Source organism: Oncorhynchus tshawytscha, linkage group LG12 (assembly GCF_018296145.1).
Source record: "Oncorhynchus tshawytscha isolate Ot180627B linkage group LG12, Otsh_v2.0, whole genome shotgun sequence".
Taxonomy (NCBI): Eukaryota; Metazoa; Chordata; class Actinopteri; order Salmoniformes; family Salmonidae; genus Oncorhynchus; species Oncorhynchus tshawytscha.
Genome location: NC_056440.1, coordinates 68,656,159 through 68,674,232, shown reverse-complemented (window position 1 = coordinate 68,674,232; position 18,074 = coordinate 68,656,159). Strand labels below are relative to the sequence as shown.

The 18,074-nt window shown below is 43.5% G+C and overlaps 1 protein-coding gene across 2 annotated transcripts in view; it reads right to left on the bottom strand.

Annotated features, from left to right (window-relative positions):
• The window catches only part of LOC112263816 (diacylglycerol lipase-alpha-like), a 49,101-nt gene that overhangs the window by 19,200 nt on the left and 11,827 nt on the right, over positions 1-18,074 (bottom strand). Inside the window, exons 2-16 of one of the 2 annotated variants that reach the window (XM_042330979.1) lie at positions 11,041-11,142; positions 10,637-10,848; positions 6,385-6,486; positions 6,030-6,168; positions 5,882-5,941; positions 5,682-5,769; positions 5,406-5,540; positions 5,170-5,247; positions 4,995-5,077; positions 4,817-4,858; positions 4,277-4,427; positions 3,477-3,560; positions 1,105-1,182; positions 755-835; positions 440-582 (exon numbers count right to left, since the gene is read on the bottom strand). In XM_042330979.1, the coding sequence (XP_042186913.1) occupies positions 440-582; positions 755-835; positions 1,105-1,182; positions 3,477-3,560; positions 4,277-4,427; positions 4,817-4,858; positions 4,995-5,077; positions 5,170-5,247; positions 5,406-5,540; positions 5,682-5,769; positions 5,882-5,941; positions 6,030-6,168; positions 6,385-6,486; positions 10,637-10,848; positions 11,041-11,135 (1,571 nt within the window). In that variant the 5' untranslated portion in view covers positions 11,136-11,142. The remainder of the gene's footprint in view (positions 1-439; positions 583-754; positions 836-1,104; positions 1,183-3,476; positions 3,561-4,276; positions 4,428-4,816; positions 4,859-4,994; positions 5,078-5,169; positions 5,248-5,405; positions 5,541-5,681; positions 5,770-5,881; positions 5,942-6,029; positions 6,169-6,384; positions 6,487-10,636; positions 10,849-11,040; positions 11,143-18,074) is intronic. The other variant, XM_042330980.1, reaches the window with a different exon arrangement.

Genomic DNA, 18,074 nt, shown 5'->3' with positions numbered 1-18,074 from the left:
CCTAATATCTACTGAAAGAAACGAGCCCCATAATAGAGGCTAATATCTACTGAAAGAAACAAGCCCCATAATAGAGGCTAATATCTACTGAAAGAAACGAGCCCCATAATAGAGGCTAATATCTACTGAAAGAAACGAGCCCCATAATAGAGGCTAATATCTACTGAAAGACACACATGGACATGTTACACAGTGATCTTATGACGGTTGAAGGTGAGACGTTTCAGTGTGCGTGTTTAGTGTACTATCGGTAATTTAGTTCCCAATGCAATTCCAGCCTATACAAGCAATGGGATATGGATGTCTGATGCAAAGTTCTTGATCCGAGTAGGTCTTGGTGCTTTCTGTCCTGTTGCAATAGCTACAAGTGGCTACAAGCAATGGGCCGAGCAAATACATCACCCATATAGTTTGATGACATGATGAAGGCCATGGTTACCTCAGAAGGCCACCTGGTGGAGAGTAGGAGTAGCACTGCAGTGTGGGGTACTGGGGGCGGAGCAGGAAGGACAGGATGGCTGCAGTACCGGCACCAAGGGAGTGTCCCACTATCACCAGCCCGTAGTGCATGGTTCCCTTACCCTGAGAAAAACATTAGGTTTAGACTTGTACACACGCGAACACACACTCTTCTAATGCTCTGTTCCCATGAAAGTGTTAGTTAGACAAACGTATTACATTTCAACTAATATACACAAATCCTTTCTACCACACTCCACACTGAGACATATCCACATATTCATCACTCATGTACCAAATCTCTTCCAAAGGCTTGTGACAAGATCATTTCCTGCTCTAGTTTCTTCTTAATGTACTCTGCTGAGTAAACCATCCCCTGAGAGAAGAAGAGAGGAAGGGAGGGGAGAGAGGGAGAGGCAGACTGTTACATTCCATTCATCTTTGCTTCACTTCAGCCTCTATTAAATAATTTTAATCTATTCATTTTACATCTATAAATCATTCCACTTTTGAGAAGTGAAATGGCCCCTGTTCTTTGGGAGCATATTGGACCAATATCTCTTGGGGATGGCTTGTAAGAGGGTGAAGAGACACCCAAGGGAACCTTTGATATGACTAGTTCTGGCTGGGTGAATGCATTCTTACCTTGTGGCCCAGCCAGTTTCCATGCTGCTCCTCCACTGGCAGACGCTCAGAGTCCCCTGTGAGATCCGTCAGGGCATCCTAACATAACACACACACGCGAGAGAGAGAAAAAACATGTTATTATACTACTACATGCACTTAAAGAGATTCTCTGGTACTTTTGTAAACTGTTTAGCCACTAGTTCTGAAAGTAGCACTCACGAGCCAAAAGTGGTCCCTGAAAATTGTGTACTACTTCACGCGTGCAGATATGTACACCATATCATTGCTCTCTGTCTCCCGGCAACCTCATTGGATTACACTGGGCAGGCCTATACTAGCTGTCACTCAGCGGCAGGTAGCCTAGCGGTTAGAGCGTCGGGACTGTAACCGGAAGATTGCTTGTTCGAATGTCTGAGCTGGCAACGTGGAAAAATCTGCCCTTCTGCCCTTGAGCAAGGCAGATGTCAATTAAGGCAGCCACACGGCACCTCTCTGATTCAGTTGCTGGGTTGAATGCAGAAGACACATTTTGGTTGAATGCATTCAGTTGTGCCACGGACCCTTTCAAATGCGAGGGACTGTACTCATTGGCCAGAACTCGAATTGCTAAGGGGCTGGGCCACATTGACACAGCACAGCTTGAAGAAAACAGTCGCTTTCAAACTAGGGATTTCGTGGCTAATTGAGGTATAACAGTAATTCTGCTCATAGATTATGCATGTATGAACTACACATTGACACATCTAGACCAAAGTGTGAGGTTTAAAAAATACTTTCTTAGTTGCCGGAGCATAACTTTAAGTGGAGGAGGTGATAACAAAAGATGAAAGACAAGAGAGACAGTGTGTGTGAGAGAGAGAGAGAGAGAGAGACAGTGTGTGTGTGTGAGAGAGAGAGAGAGAGACAGTGTGTGTGTGAGAGAGAGACCAAGAGAGACTGTGTGTGTGAGAGAGAGCGAGAGAGAGAGAGAGAGAGAGAGACAGAGAGACCATGTGTGTGTGAGAAAGAGCGAGAGAGACCGTGTGTGTATGTGTGAGAGAGAGCGAGAGAGACAGAGAGACCGTGTGTGTGTGAGAGAGAGAGCGAGAGAGCCAGAGAGCGAGAGAGAGAGAGAGAGAGAGAGAGAGAGACAGAGAGCGAGAGAGAGAGAGAGCCAGAGAGCCAGAGAGACAGAGAGCGAGAGAGACAGAGAGCGAGAGAGACAGAGAGACGAGAGAGCCAGTGTGTGTGTGAGAGAGAGCGAGAGAGCGAGACAGAGCGAGAGAGACAGAGAGCGAGAGAGCGAGAGAGCAGAGAGACAGAGAGCCAGAGAGCAGAGAGACAGAGAGACAGAGAGACAGAGAGACAGAGAGACAGAGAGACAGAGAGACAGAGAGACAGAGAGACAGAGAGACAGAGAGACAGAGAGACAGAGAGACAGAGAGCACAGAGAGACAGAGAGACAGAGAGCCACAGAGAGCCAGAGAGCCAGAGAGACACAGAGACAGAGAGACAGAGAGACAGAGAGACACAGAGAGACAGAGAGACAGAGAGACAGAGAGACAGAGAGACAGAGAGACAGAGAGACAGAGAGACAGAGAGACAGAGAGACAGACAGAGACAGAGACAGAGAGACAGAGAGACAGAGAGACAGAGAGACAGAGAGACAGAGAGACAGAGACAGAGACAGAGACAGAGAGACAGAGAGACAGAGAGACAGAGAGACAGAGAGACAGAGCTCTATTTCCTCAAGTAAAGAAAAAACTATTTTGATGTGAGAAAAATAACTGTGACATTTTAAATAGATGGGTTGACACATATTCGAGGGGAGTTCTGAATACTGCTAGCAAGTGCAACACATTCTCTTCCTGCTCCAGTTAAATAATACTCTCCTTTCCTTGGACACTAAGAAAAGTTACCTCATAAATTATAAAGTATAGTGATTTTACAGTACTTGAGCAAAATTGAGCCCATAGAATGTTTAGCCAACAAGAGAGGGGGTGTGGGAGTTCAGTTGAAGACGGAGAGGTTTCATGGGAATTTGATGTCATAGAACTGTGAGGAATTTAACTTCACTGAAAGTCGTTGTACTGCATAACATTGTATTGTGCTCCATGATTGACTGACATGGACTTTGGTGACTATCTGGTCATTCACTTGTGAGTCATTGTCTGCATCCCAAATAGCACCCTTTGGCCTATATAGTGGACTGTGTAGGTTGTTGCAGTCTTTTTGGGAGATGCCATCACCCTCTCTCTATTTTTAAACACTACATGCACAACATTGACCAGAAGCTCTTGTCAAGTGTTGCAATAAATTGGGAATAGATTGCCATTTGGGACACAACCTTGGGAGTTAGATGACTCTCTGGTCAGTCACTTGTGAGTCATTGGTTTGTCACTGTGTCTTACTTTGGGGGACAGGGTTCCTCGAATGCTGATGACAACTTTCTTTTTCCCATGATCCACAGCCACAAAGAAAGGTGTCTCATAAACCTATGAAGGGGAGAAAGAGAATAGTGAGAGGTAGCAGCTAAATCTATTTCTTTTGGTTACACACATCAATCAAAGGCATGCAGAAGAAACAGCCAAGGACTATAATGATGACTTCCATCAGGGAGTGTCCTGGCCTAACTCCCTCTGTGATGAGTCTGCAGAGTCCAGACCCTCCACTCTCTGCTAGCTAGCCTGCATGGTGTGGTTTAATGGATGGAAAGTCAGACTTGGCCCAGTTAACAGAGAAGTCTGCTTTACAAATCAGTCAGTGTGTTTTGAGTGCTCGTTTTCTCGCTACAGCAACTTCCCTCTGCAAACGGAAAATAATTAACAGGTGGAATATTTTGGATGTGATTGGGATAGTATTTATCCAGTCAGCCACTTGGCAGTGTGATTTACTTCCCTTGGTACAGAGCAATATAAGGTGTTATATTACATATACTGCATTATTGAGGGAACTAAGTGCAATATATCATTGAGGGAACTAAGTGCAATATATCATTGAGGAATCGTTTAGAGAAACAATTCTAAGGAGAGTGATTCAGCAGATTGTTGACTGACAGACAATATGACAAATCATACACCTGTTCATCTGTACTTTGCAATTTGCTTCTACTAACACTGCATGTTGTATCTTCCGTATTCTACTCATGCCTGGTAATTGTCCAGACTGACCCCTGACCTCGAAGTCTGTCACGCGTCCATTTGGTACTCACCGCATCGTGCCAGGATGTGTAGACAACATGGACCTGCTTCAGCTCTCTGTCCAGGAAGTGGCGACGGATAGCCAGGACATTACAGCCACAACAGTTATCCTCCTCCACTGTCACTGTCTGGGACAGCCTAGAGCCAGACCCTGATGTACAGCTGAGAGAGAGATGGAGGGAGGGAGAGAGAGAGAGTAGTGGACAGACACAAAGAGACGAGAGAGGAAGAGAGAGCGAGATGGAGAGATTACTACAATAGGTCCTTAGATTGAGTGTGTGAGTCTAAAACACAAACATATCTGTGTGATTCAGTGTATTTAGGTCTTTGTATCACTAGTCAAGTGGTTAGTGCATGGGTCAGTGTTTTGTCTGAACAGTGGAGTGGAACACGCTGTGTGTCAGTGCTCCAATGTTTACCCACTGTGTCAGAGAGTGGGGTCTGACCAGAGTGTTATTGTCCCAGTGGATTACCACTTTGTCAATACTGATGAATGTGAAATGTGAAACCGGTGTAAGTGCATGGGATGGGAGGGAGGCAGGCAGACTTACTGGCAGGAGCTGGCCAGGCGGCACAGCCCACAGGCAGGCTTCCTTATCAGGTACATGGGCCAGCCATACGCTGCCAGGGCAAACAGCATGTAGTAACACACCTCCTTGTACATGCCCATCTCCGTCTGAGGGACACACACACAATGTTAAAAATACATCCAAAACAGAGACAGGCTTCCTCATCAGGTACATGGGCCAGCCATACGCTGCCAGGGCAAACAGCATGTAGTAACACACCTCCTTGTACATGCCCATCTCCGTCTGAGGGACACACACAATGTTAAAAATACATCAGAGACAGAGGCTACACCGCTGCCTTAGAGGTTCAATATAATCCACAAACACACACTCACCGAGTTCTTAAGGTCCAGGTATTTGGTGTTGCGAGTTACAGGCATTCCTGATAAGAAGGCTAAAATGTCATTGTTGGCCTGAGGGAGAAAAACAACACAATTTCACACATTGGAATATACAGTACTAGTAAGACCATGTCAAACATAAACACACACAGGCCCTCCAACTCTGTTAGCATTTTACCTATCCCCCCATCCCTCTCTCTTTCTCTCCACCTTGGTCCCCATCCCGTTACCTGGTCCAGGATGGCACCTCTGTTAGACCTCTGTCTCTGGCGAAGCAGCACCAGGCCAGCTATGATGTCACTAGGCACAATGTCCAGATCTCTGAAGAACTCTGCAAACAGGCTGGCCACCTCGGAATACGCATCCTAACGGGAGAGGAGAGATAGAGGTTGAACCATGAACCACAAGAACAGATCCTAACCACAACCATTGTTTCTCACTGAATAGATTGTATCATGCAGGAAGTTGTGTGACGGATAGAGGAACAATAATTATATTTCCCTCACAGACTGTGTGTCCTGGGCTCGGGTGCAGCACATGAAGAACTTCAGTCTCCTGCTCCAGCTGCTGGCTTGGCCCTCCTCTAGCCGGTGTCTGAGGAAGGGAGGCACAGCAGGATGGTTACCTTAGTGTGCTGTGCTGGGTGCAGAGAGGGTAGTAGAGTGTAGGGCAGACGGTAGTAGTGTGTAGGGAAGAGGGTACCAACCTGAGGGTGCAGGTGGTATACTCTGTAGAGATGGTAGTGTGTAGGGCAGAGGGTACCAACCTGAGGGTTTAGAGATGGTAGTGTGTAGGGCAGATCGTACCAACCTAAGGGTGTACAGACGGTAGTATGCAGGGATGAGGGTACCAACCTGAGGGTGTAGGTGGTGAGGTTGCGTTGGCGTCGCCGGGTGGCTTTCAGTTTGACAAAGGTACGTCCCGTGGGGTCAAAGGTACACATGAGGGTGAAGCACACGCTGAAAATCACCAGCCAATTGCACACTACAATCCCTGGGGGAGACAGGGAGGAGAAAGGATAGTTTTGATATATTGTGATCTTGATATCGAACCACGCAAATGTGTAAGAAAAGCGAAACATGCCCATGGGCATTTCTACTCCATTACTTTGTTTTACAAGTCCGTCCTTGTTCTCTTTGAAGATTACTCTAGTCTACAACATGCTTACTCCATTGATTGCTGCTCCCTCATACTCCCTCTCGAACTCACCCAAAGCAAGGTTCTTGGCAGTGACATCAGAGCACGGTTGGTAGTATTGGAAAAGCCAGGCGATCCCCACCACTGCATATACCAACTCCACCAACAAGATGGCTGAAAGAGAAAGCAGGGAGGAAGAGAGGGAAGTGAAACACAGGGAAACAACATTACTCAATATTGTGAAATTAGACAGGATATTCTGAGAACAGGTTGAGTATACAGTGCCTTAGGGAAGTAAAAAAGAAAAACAAATGCATAAAAAAAAAGAAAAACTAAATACCTTATTTACAGTTGAAGTCAGAAGTTTACATACACTTAGGTTGGAGTCATTAAAACTTGTTTTTCAACCACTCCACAAATGTCTTGTTAATAACAAACTATAGTTTCGGCAAGTTGGTTAGGACATCTACTTTGTGCATGACACAAGTCATTTTTCCAAAAATTGTTTACAGACAGATTATTTCACTTATAATTCACTGTATCACAATTCCAGTGGGTCAGAAGTTTACATACACTAAGTTGACTGTGCCTTTAAACAGCCTGGAAAATTCCAGAAAATTATGTCATGGCTTTAGAAGCTTCTGATAGGCTAATTGAGTCAATTGGAGGTGTACCTGTGGATGTATTTCAAGGCCTACCTTCAAACTCAGTGCCTCTTTGCTTGACATCATGGGAAAATCAAAAGAAATGAGCCAAGACCTATGAAACAAAATTGTAGACCACCACAGGTCTGGTTCATCCTTGGGAGCAATTTCCAAACACCTGAAGGTACCACGTTCATCTGTACAAACAATAGTACGCAAGTATAAACACCAATTGGACCATGCAGTCATCATACCGCTCAGGAAGGAGACACGTTCTGTCTCCTAGAGATGAACGTACTTTGGTGTGAAAGGTACAAATCAATCCCAGAACAACAGCAAAGGACCCTGTGAAGATGCTGGAGGAAACAGGTACAAAAGTATCTATATCCACAGTAAAACAAGTCCTATATCGACATAACCTGAAAGGCCGCTCAGCATGGAAGAAGCCACTGCTCCAAAACAGACATAAAAAAGACTACAGTTTGCAACAGCATATATGGAGAAATGATCATACTTTTTGGAGAAATGTCCTCTGGTCTGATAAAACAAAAATAGAACTGTTTGGCCATAATGACCATCATTATGTTTGGAAGAAAAAGGGGGAGGCTTGCAAACCGAAGAACACCATCCCAACAGTGAAGCACGGGAGAGGCAGCATCATGTTGTGGGGGTGCTTTGCTACAGGAAGGACTGATGCACTTCACAAAATAGATGGCATCATGAGGAAGGAAAATTATTAGGATATATTGAAGCAACATCTCAAGATATCAGTCAGGAAGTTAAAGCTTGGTCGCAAATGGGTCTTCCAAATGGACAATGACCCCATGCATACTTCCAAAGTTGAGGCAAAATGGCTTAAGGACAACAAAGTCAAGGTATTGGAGTGGCCATCACAAAGCCCTGACCTCAATCCTATAGAAAATGTGTGGGCAGAACTGAAAAAGCGTGTGCGAGCAAGGAGGCCTACAAACCTGACTCAGTTACACCAGCTCTGTCAGGAGGAATGGGACAAAATTCACCCAACTTATTGTGGGAAGCTTGTGGAAGGCTACCCAAAACATTTGACCCAAGTTAAACAATTTCAAAGCAATGTTACCAAATACCAATTGAGTGTATGTAAACGTCTGACCCACTGGGAATGTGATGAAATAAACAAATGCCAAAATAAATCACTCTACTATTATTCTGACATTTCACATTCTTAAAATAAAGTGGTGATCCTAACTGACCTAAGACAGGGATTTTTTACTTGGATTAAATGTCAGGAATTGTGAACTGAGTTTAAATGTATTTGGCTAAGGTGTATGTAAACTTCTGACTTCAACTGTATAGTCACACTTAACATACAGTGCCTTCGGAAAGTATTCAGACCCCTTGACGTTTTCAACATAGGATAAGACTAACTAACATAATACAAAAACTGATTACATTTTGTTTTTACCCCTCATCAATCTACACACATAATGACAAAGCAAAAACATTTTTTTTAAACATTTTTGCTAATTTATAAAAAATTCAAAACCAAAATATTACATTTACATGCGTATTCAGACCCTTTACTCAGTACTTTGTTGAAGCACCTTTGGCAGTGATTATAGCATCGAGTCTTCTTGGGTATGACGCTACAAGCTTGGCACATCTTTATTTGGGGAGTTTCTCCCATTCTTCCCTGCAGATCCTCTCAAGCTCTGTCAGCTTGGATGGGGAGCGTTGTTGCACAGCTATTTTCGGGTCTCTCCAGAGATGTTTGATCGGGTTCAAGTCTGGGGCTCTGGCTGGGCCACTCAAGGACATTGAGACTTGTCCCAAATCCACTCCTGTTTTGTCTTGGCTGTGTGCTTAGGGTCGATGTCCTGTTGAAAGGTGAACCTTCGCCCAGTCTGAGGTCCTGAGCATGTTTTCATCAAGGATCTCTCTATACTTTGCTCTGTTCATCTTTGCCTCAATCCTGACAAGTTTCCCAGTCCCTGACACTGAAAACATTCCCACAGTATGATGCTGCCACCACCATGATTCACCGTAGGGATGGTGCCAGGTTTCCTTCAGAAGTGACGCTTGGCATTCAGGCCAAAGACAATCTTGTTTCTCATGGTCTGAGAGTCTTTGGGTGCCTTTTGGCAAACTGGATCACCACTTTATTTTAAGAATGTGAAATGTCAAAGTAATTGTAGAGATTTATTTCAGCTTTTATTTCTTTCATCACATTTCCAGTGGGTCAGAAGTTTACATACACTCAATTAGTATTTGGTAGCATTGCCTTGAAATTGTTTAACTTGGGTCAAACGTTTCAGGTCGCCTTCCACAAGCTTCCCACAATAAGTTGGTTGAATTTTGTCCCATTCCTCCTGACAGAGCTGGTGTAACTGAGTCAGGTTTGTAGGCCTCCGTGCTCGCACATGCTTTTTCAGTTCTGCCCACACATTTTCTATAGGGTTGAGGTCAGGGCTTTCTGATGGCCACTCAAATACCTTGACTTTGTTGTCCTTAAGCCATTTTGCCACAACGTTGGAAGTATGCTTGGGGTCATTGTCCATTTGGAAGACCCATTTGCAACCAAGCTTTAACTTCCTGACAGATGTCTTGAGATGTTGCTTCAATATATCCTAATCATTTTCCTACCTCATGATGCCATCTATTTTGTGATGTGCACCAGTCCCTCCTGCAGCAAAGCACCCCCACAACATGATGCTGCCAACCCCGTGCTTCACGGTTGGGTTGGTGTTCTTCGGCTTGCAAGCCTCCCCCTTTTTCCTCCAAACATAAAGATGGTCAATTATGGCCAAACAGTTCTATTGTTGTTTCATCAGACCAGAGGACAAAAAGTACCATCTTTGTCCCCTTGTGCAGTTGCAAACCGTAGCCTGGCTTTTTTATGGCCGTTTTGGATCAGTGGCTTCTTCCTTGCTGAGCGGCCTTTCAGGTTATGTCGATATTGGACTCGTTTTACTGTGGATATAGATACGTTTGTACCGGTTTCCTCCAGCATCTTCACAAGGTACTTTGCTGTTGTTCTGGGATTGATTTGCGCTTTTCGCACCAAAGCATGTTCAGCTCTAGAAGACAGAACACGTCTCCTTCCTGAGCGGTATGACGGCTGCGTGTTCCCATGGTGTTTATACTTACGTACTATTGTTTGTACAGATGAACGTGGTACCTTCAGGCATTTGGAAATTGCTCCCAAGGATGAACAAGACTTGTGGAGGTCTACAATTATTTTCCAGAGGTCTTGGCTGATTGCTTTTGATTTTCCCATGATGTCAAGCAAAGAGACACTGAGTTTGAAGGTAGGCCTTGAAATACATACATTGGTACAGCTCCAATTGACTCAAATGATGTAAATTAGCCTATCAGAAGCTTCTAAAGCCATGACATAATTTTCTGGAATTTTCCAAGCTGTTTAAAGGCACAGTCAACTTAGTGTATGTAAACTTCTGACCCACTGGAATTGTGATAAAGTGAATTTTAAGTTAAATAATCTGTCTGTAAACAATTTTTGGAAAAATGACTTAGGTCATGCACAAAGTAGATGTCCTAACCGACTTGTTAAAAAACTATAGTTTTGGCAAGACATTTGTGGAGTGGTTGAAAAACGAGTTTTAATGACTCCAAACTATGTGTATGCAAACTTCCGACTTCAACTGTATATAGTGTGTCTGTGATAACATGCGGGTGTGTCTTACCTAGTCGTATGTAGATGACATATTGCACAGCTTCTCTGGGCTGTGTGTAGAGGATGCTGCCTCTCATACTCAGCCATATGATGGCGCTCTCACAGATCAGGCAGCTGACCAAGATGCCCAGGTACCCCCGGCCATGGTCCACCAGGGTGACCGAGCAGGACTGGTCTGAGCCATAGGGCAGGCCGAACAGAACCACAGACAGAACCACCAGCCTTGCAGGGGAGGGGGAGAGAGGGGCATGGTCACACAGATGACACACCCATGGTTCAGACAACATTTTGGGGGGGGTAAGTATTCCATCTCATATACAGCTTCATACTTTTAGCTTGGTGAGGGGACTCCGGACCACAGACAGACACAGGAACATACAGTCACAGAGAAAAACATCCAAACGCAGTACTCACCAGATGCAGTGCAGTAGAAAGAGGAAGAGGGCGGGCAGCACTAGGTCATCACTGCCAACTGACCAGCGCCGCCGAAACATCACCATACCAGGCATCACTGCCCTGTGAGCGAGAGAGGAAGAAAACAGCAAGTTACGACACAAATCTTTACAACCTTGAACAAAAGAACGCTTAAAATAGTGGTTAAACACACACCCTTGGCCTTAATAAATCCTGCCCACAGTACCCAGCATCACTGCCCTCTGAGAAAGCAAGAGGAAGAGAGGACGAGAAATAAAAACAGTGTCCACATCATAGTGTGATCAAAGGCCAGACCCTCTTTCCCCACTGACCAGCTTTCATAATAGCCAAGACTTCCTCAAAGCTCTGCTGCATCAGTCAGACTATAGCAGAACTATCAGTACGCTCTGTTTCTCCTCACAATTGAAGCTCTCCAGATGGAAAGAGAGAGGTGAAATTGAAATATGGAGGGAGAGAGAGTATAAGAGGGGGGAGGGAGGGAGACAGTGGGGTAAAGGCTAAAATAGTTTGTGGACAACGTGGACCAGGTAATGAGTGAGGGTGTGAGAGAGGACTTGTTTTGATGGGTCTGTTCGTTACCATATGCTCTGGCAACGTGAACGCCGCTTTCATTCTTCCCTTCCCTTTATCCAAAAGGGCAGTCAAAAACAAGTGCCTTCGGCCTAAAAGAGCGGGAGAGCGTGAGGGATCTGGAGATGTGGCTAGCCTTAGCCTATAGTGGTATACCATTCGAATATTTTGTCAAAACAGAAGCAAAGCCCACTGTCACAAAACACATGGGTAGCAGATGGTTAAAACTGTGTAAGGAACGCCTAGTGTAACAGTGTACCAAGTTTGTGACTCTCATTTTATAGAGAACTTAAATAAAGCGTGGGGGCAGGGATCCTAAAACTGGATAAAGTCAGCAACTACATATTCCATGATTTTCAAGACAACTATGTCTAGTTTATGCTTCAATAAAGGCTGGCTAAAACAGTGTGACAGGTCTATAGAGTCTCACTACAGGTCAGGACAACATTACTGCTCTGCCACATGGCTTCCTGTGGGTGTGACTCACATTAGAGAGAAGAGGGAAGGAGGAGGGGAACGAGAGAAGAGGGAAAAAAGGAATAAGAGAGTAAACCCCTTGTCATTTAGGCCAAAACAAAATTAGACTAATGAAATATAGCAGGTCCCACAATGCAGGAGGCCTCTCCTCCACCACTTGAGACAGTGACGTCATCACTCCAAACCTGACCCTCCTCTCCTCCAGGCCGTGTGTTATAGCCTAGAAACAGGTTGCAGTCCCCATGGGGATCTTACCAGTGGAACACACTACCACTTTAATTGGAAAGGCTATATTAATAGGATCAGTGAAGCAGCACACTCTCCCATACCAATAAGCCCATGTGTTTTTATTGAATCTGATTAGGCCTAGATTTAGAAATGTCTGGGACATGTATTGATGGAGGAGATGGCTCCCAGGTGGCGCAGCGGTCTAAGGCACTGCATATCAGTGCTAGAGGTGTCACTACAGACACCCTGATTCGAATCCAGGCTGTATCACAACCGGATGTGATTGGGTGTCCCATAGGTCCCATTGGGAGTCCCAGCGTCGTCTGGGTTTGGCAGGTGTAGGCCATCATTGTAAATAAGAATTTGTTCTTAACTGACATGCCTCGTTAAATAAAGGTTCAATAAAGATAAAATACAATTGTAGGGAGAAGCCAAGTTTCTGTTCTCAAACCCCTAACTGTCCCTTTGTCTTTCAGAAAGTATAATAGGTTACATATTAACATTTGTGCCTTCAGCTTGCCTTTTAGGGCAATGGCTCCCAGGACCTCTAACAAAGAGAGTATGGATTTAATGGCAGCCGTAGAGTAAACAGTTTCCTTTTCCAACTGGTAGGCTATTCTCGGAACCAGAAATATAACTGTATGACAGTCAATATAAATCCACAATACCCAGGTCATAGAAACTGTATGCAATACAGCCATGCAGTATAATTCATTTGGGATAAATTCCTTTGATGATAAACAAGCTGATCCATACTCCTTGGTTTGGCTCATACTCCATTCGCGCTCATACTCCATTCGCGCTCATACTCCATTCGCGCTCATACTCCATTCGCGCTCATACTCCATTCGCGCTCATACTCCATTCGCGCTCATACTCCATTCGCGCTCATACTCCATTCGCGCTCATACTCCATTCGCGCTCATACTCCATTCGCGCTCATACTCCATTCGCGCTCATACTCCATTCGCGCTCATACTCCATTCGCGCTCATACTCCATTCGCGCTCATACTCCATTCGCGCTCATACTCCATTCGCGCTCATACAGACAACACCCAGCTCATCTCACAGTAATATCCACCTCCCCAGAGCCAACCCAAGCAGAGTTTCGCTGTCCAGCAGGCCAGTCAGGACTGTGTCATCTGCTGAAATGTTTTTTTCTACTGTAGCTACAAAACAAGGAGATTTATCATACTCATTGGTGCATGTCTTAAACCCACAGGCCATCGCATGCGCTTAGCATAGGGCATCCATCACCCTAGAATAGAGGCCCTGGGCATGTGAGAGGTGGGTCGCGAGTTATGAGAATACATCTATAAATCACACACTATTTCTTCATCATTTGGGTCATGGAAGTAGTCCATTTCTCATTTGGGTCCTGTGCTGAAAAAGATTAGGAACCCCTACCCTAGAGATGTGCAAAAGACTATGGGTAAACATTTATCAAATGCACTTAGATCGGTAGAACTGGGGTTCATTTGAATTGGAAAACTTTTGAAAGGGTTTTCTTTTGTGGTGTAACATGAAGAAAGAATTGAGAAATATTGTAGGGATATAATTTTATTCAACAGACTCAGCATCAACAACATTGCAGGAAAGCTAAGTGATACTAAGAGACTCGGTGAGACTAAGAGATCAGGCAATAGTAAGAGACTTCCAGGTCATAAAAACCTCAAAGAAGAACATTTAAGGAATGTGGATGGCACCTTCAGCTTGGAAATGCAGAGACCATATTCAGCTGTTAGAAATGTCCCCAAACCAGTTGAAGAGAGAACATACAGTACCAGTCAAAGGTTTGGACACACCTACTCGTTCAAGGGTTCTTTATTTGTACTATTTTCTACATTGTTGAATAATAGTGAAGACATCAAAACTATGACATAACACAAGGAATCATGTAGTAACCCAAAAAGTGTTAAATAAATCAAAATATATTTTATATATTTGAGATTCTTCAAAGTAGCCACCCTTTGCCTTGATGACAGCTTTGCACACACTTGGCATCATCTCAACCAGCTTCATGAGGTAGTCACTTGGAATGCATTTCAATTAACAGGTGTGCCTTGTTAAGTTAATTTGTGGAATTTCTTTCCTTCTTAATGTGTTTGAGCCAATCAGTTAGGTAGGGGTGGTATACAGAAGATAGCCCTATTTGGTAAAAGACCAAGTCCATATTACGGCAAGAACAGCTCAAATAAGCAAAGCGAAACGATAGTCCATTACATTTCTTTATTGTATCCCTTGGGGGAAATGTAGTATTGCACATGGGGTTTCAGGCCACTCTCTGCAAGACAGTTCTCTCCATTATGTCAACTGTGAGTCATAGAATCTCTCACTACTACAATATATTCTGATCTGTGAATCCAACTAACATGTGTTTTGTGGAATGTGTGTATGACAAGTCCCTGCATGTGAGAAATGTTTTGTTCCCCACACAGCACACTCAGAGAGGAACCTCTTCAGTGTAGTGCTTTGTCTGTCCAGTGACATCACTCAAAAACCTTTCCTGTATTAAAATGACCTAGTGGCCTCATGGTTGGAATGTTAACATTTTCATACACTTTTGAACAGAAATATATATAGAAATATATTTCTGTTCAAAGGTTTGGGGTCACTTAGAAATGTTCTTGTTTTTGAAAGAAAATCACATTTTTCCCCATTAAAATAACATCAAATTGATCAGAAATACAGTGTAGAAATGGTTAATGTTGTAAATGACTATTGTAGCTGGAAACGGCTGATTTTCAATGGAATATCTACATACTGTAGGCGTAGAGAAACCCATTATCAGCAACCATCACGCCTGTGTTCCAATGGCACGTTGTGTTAGCTAATCCAAGTTGATCATTTTTAAAAAGGATGATTAAAGAAGCAATAAAACTGGCCTTCTTTAGACTAGTTGAGTATCTTAAGCATCAGCATCTGTGTGTTTGATTACAGGCTCAAAATGGCAAGAAACAAAGATATTTCTTCTGAAACTCAATTCAATTTAACGGGCTTTATTGGAATGGGAAACATTAAATTACCAAAGCAAGTGAAGTAGATAATATACAAAAGTGAAATAAACAATCAAAATGAAGAGTAAACATTACACTCACGGCAGTTCCAAAAGAATAATGACATTACAAAATGTCGTATTTATGTATACAGTGTTGTAACGATGTACAAATGGGGAAAAAAATAAAAACGTGTTGTATTTACAATGGTGTTTGTTCTTCACTGGTTGACCTTTTCTTGCGGCAACGGGTCACAAATCTTGCGCACCGCGGTATGTCACCTAGTAGATATGGGAGTTTATCAAAATCGGGTTTGTTTTCAAATTCTTTGTGGATCTGTGTAATCTGAGGGAAATACAGTAGGGCAAAAAAGTATTTAGTCAGCCACCAATTGTGCAAGTTCTCACACTTAAAAAGATGAGAGGCCTGTAATTTTCATCATAGGTACACTTCAACTATGACAGACAATATGAGAAAAAAACTCCAGAAAATCACGTGTGATTTTTAATGAATTTATTTGCAAATTATGGTGGAAAATAAGTATTTGGTCAATAACAAAAGTTTCTCAATACTTTGTTATGTAGCCTTTGTTGGCAATGACAGAGGTCAAACGTTTTCTGTAAGTCTTCACAAGGTTTTCACACACTGTTGCTGGTATTTTGGCCCATTCCTCCATGCAGATCTCCTCTAGAGCAGTGATGTTTTGGGGCTGTTGCTGGGCAACACGGACTTTCAACTCTCTCCAAAGATTTTCTATGGGGTTGAGATCTGGAGACTGGCTAGGCCACTTCAGGACCTTGAAATGATCTTACGAAGCCACTCCTTGCCCGGGCAGTGTGTTTGGGATCATTGTCATGCTGAAAGACCCAGCCACGTTTCATCTTCAATGCCCTTGCTGATGGAAGGAAGTTTTCACTCAAAATCTCACGATACATGGCCCCATTCATTCTTTCCTTTACACGGATCAGTCGTCCTGGTCCCTTTGCAGAAAAACAGCCCCAAAGCATAATGTTTCCAACCCCATACTTCAAAGTAGGTATGCTGTTCTTTGGATGCAACTCAGCATTCTTTGTCCTCCAAACTCGACGAGTTGAGTTTTTACCAAAAAGTTCTATTTTGGTTTCATCTGACATTCTCCCAATCTTATTCTGGATCATCCAAATGCTCTCTAGCAAACTTCAGATGGGCCTGGACATGTACTGGCTAAAGCAAGGGGACATGTCTGGCACTGCAGGATTTGAGTCCCTGGCGGCATAGTGTGTTACTGATGGTAGGCTTTGTTACTTTGGTCCCAGCTCTCAGCAGGTCATTCACTAGGTCCCCCCGTGTGGTTCTGGGATTTTTGCTCAACGTTCTTGTGATCATTTTGACCCCACGGGGTGAGATCTTGCGTGGAGCCCCAGATCGAGGGAGATTATCAATGGTCTTGTATGTCTTCCATTTCCTAATAATTGCTCCCACAGTTGATTTCTTCAAACCAAGCTGCTTACCTATTACAGATTCAGTCTTCCCAGCCTGGTGCAGGTCTACAATTTTGTTTCTGGTGTCCTTTGACAGCTCTTTGGTCTTGGCCATAGTGGAGTTTGGAGTGTGATTGTTCGAGGTTGTGGACAGGTGTCTTTTATACTGATAACAAGTTCAAACAGGTGCCATTAATACAGGTAACAAGTGGAGGACAGAGGAGCCTCTTAAAGAAGAAGTTACAGGTCTGTGAGAGCCAGAAATCTTGCTTGTTTGTAGGTGACCAAATACTTATTTTCCACCATAATTTGCAAATAAATTCATTCAAAATACCCCAAATGTGATTTTCTGGATTTTTTTTCTCATTTTGTCTTTCATAGTTGAAGTGTACCTATGATGAAAATTACAGGCCTCAACAGGCAATTGGTGGCTGACACTTTTTGCCCCACTGTATGTTTTAATGGTCATACATTGGGCAGGAGGAGAAACAGTTTCCACCTCATTTTGTGGGCAGTGTGCACATAGTCTGTCTTCTCTTGAGAGCCAGGTCTGCCTACGGTGGCCTTTCTCAATAGCAAGGCTATGCTCACTGAGTCTGTACATAGTCAAAGTTTTCCTTAAGTTTGGGTCAGTCACAGTGGTCAGGTATTTTGCCATTGTGTACTCTCCGTTTAGGGCCAAATAGCATTCTAGTTTGCGCTGTTTTTTTGTTAATTCTTTCCAATGTGTCAAGTAATTATCTTTTTGTTTTCTCATGATTTGGTTAGGTCAAATTTTGTTGCTGTCCTGGGGCTCTGTGGGGTGTGTTTTGCTTAGGTTCATCTCTCTGTAGGTGATGGATTTGTTATGGAAGGTTTGGGAATAGCTTCCTTTAAGGTGGTTGAAGAATTTATTGGCTCTTTTCTGGATTTTGATAATTAGCAGGTATTGGCATAATTATGCTCTGCATACATTATTTGGTGTTCTACGTTGTACACAGAGGATAGTTTTTGCAGGATTCTGCATGCAGAGTATAAGTTTGGTGTTTGTCCCATTTAGTGAATTCTTGGTCGGTGAGCGGACCCCATACCTCACAAACAGAGGGAAATGGGTTCTATATATTTTATCATTTCATTGAGGATACCATCAACACCACAGGCCTTTTTTGGTTGGAGGGTTTGTATTTTGTCCTGTAGTTCATTGAAAGAAATTGGAGAATCAAGTGGGTTCTGGTAGTCTTTAATAGTTATGTATATGTTATTTGCTGTTTGTCATTTGTTAGAGCCAAAAAGATTGGAGAA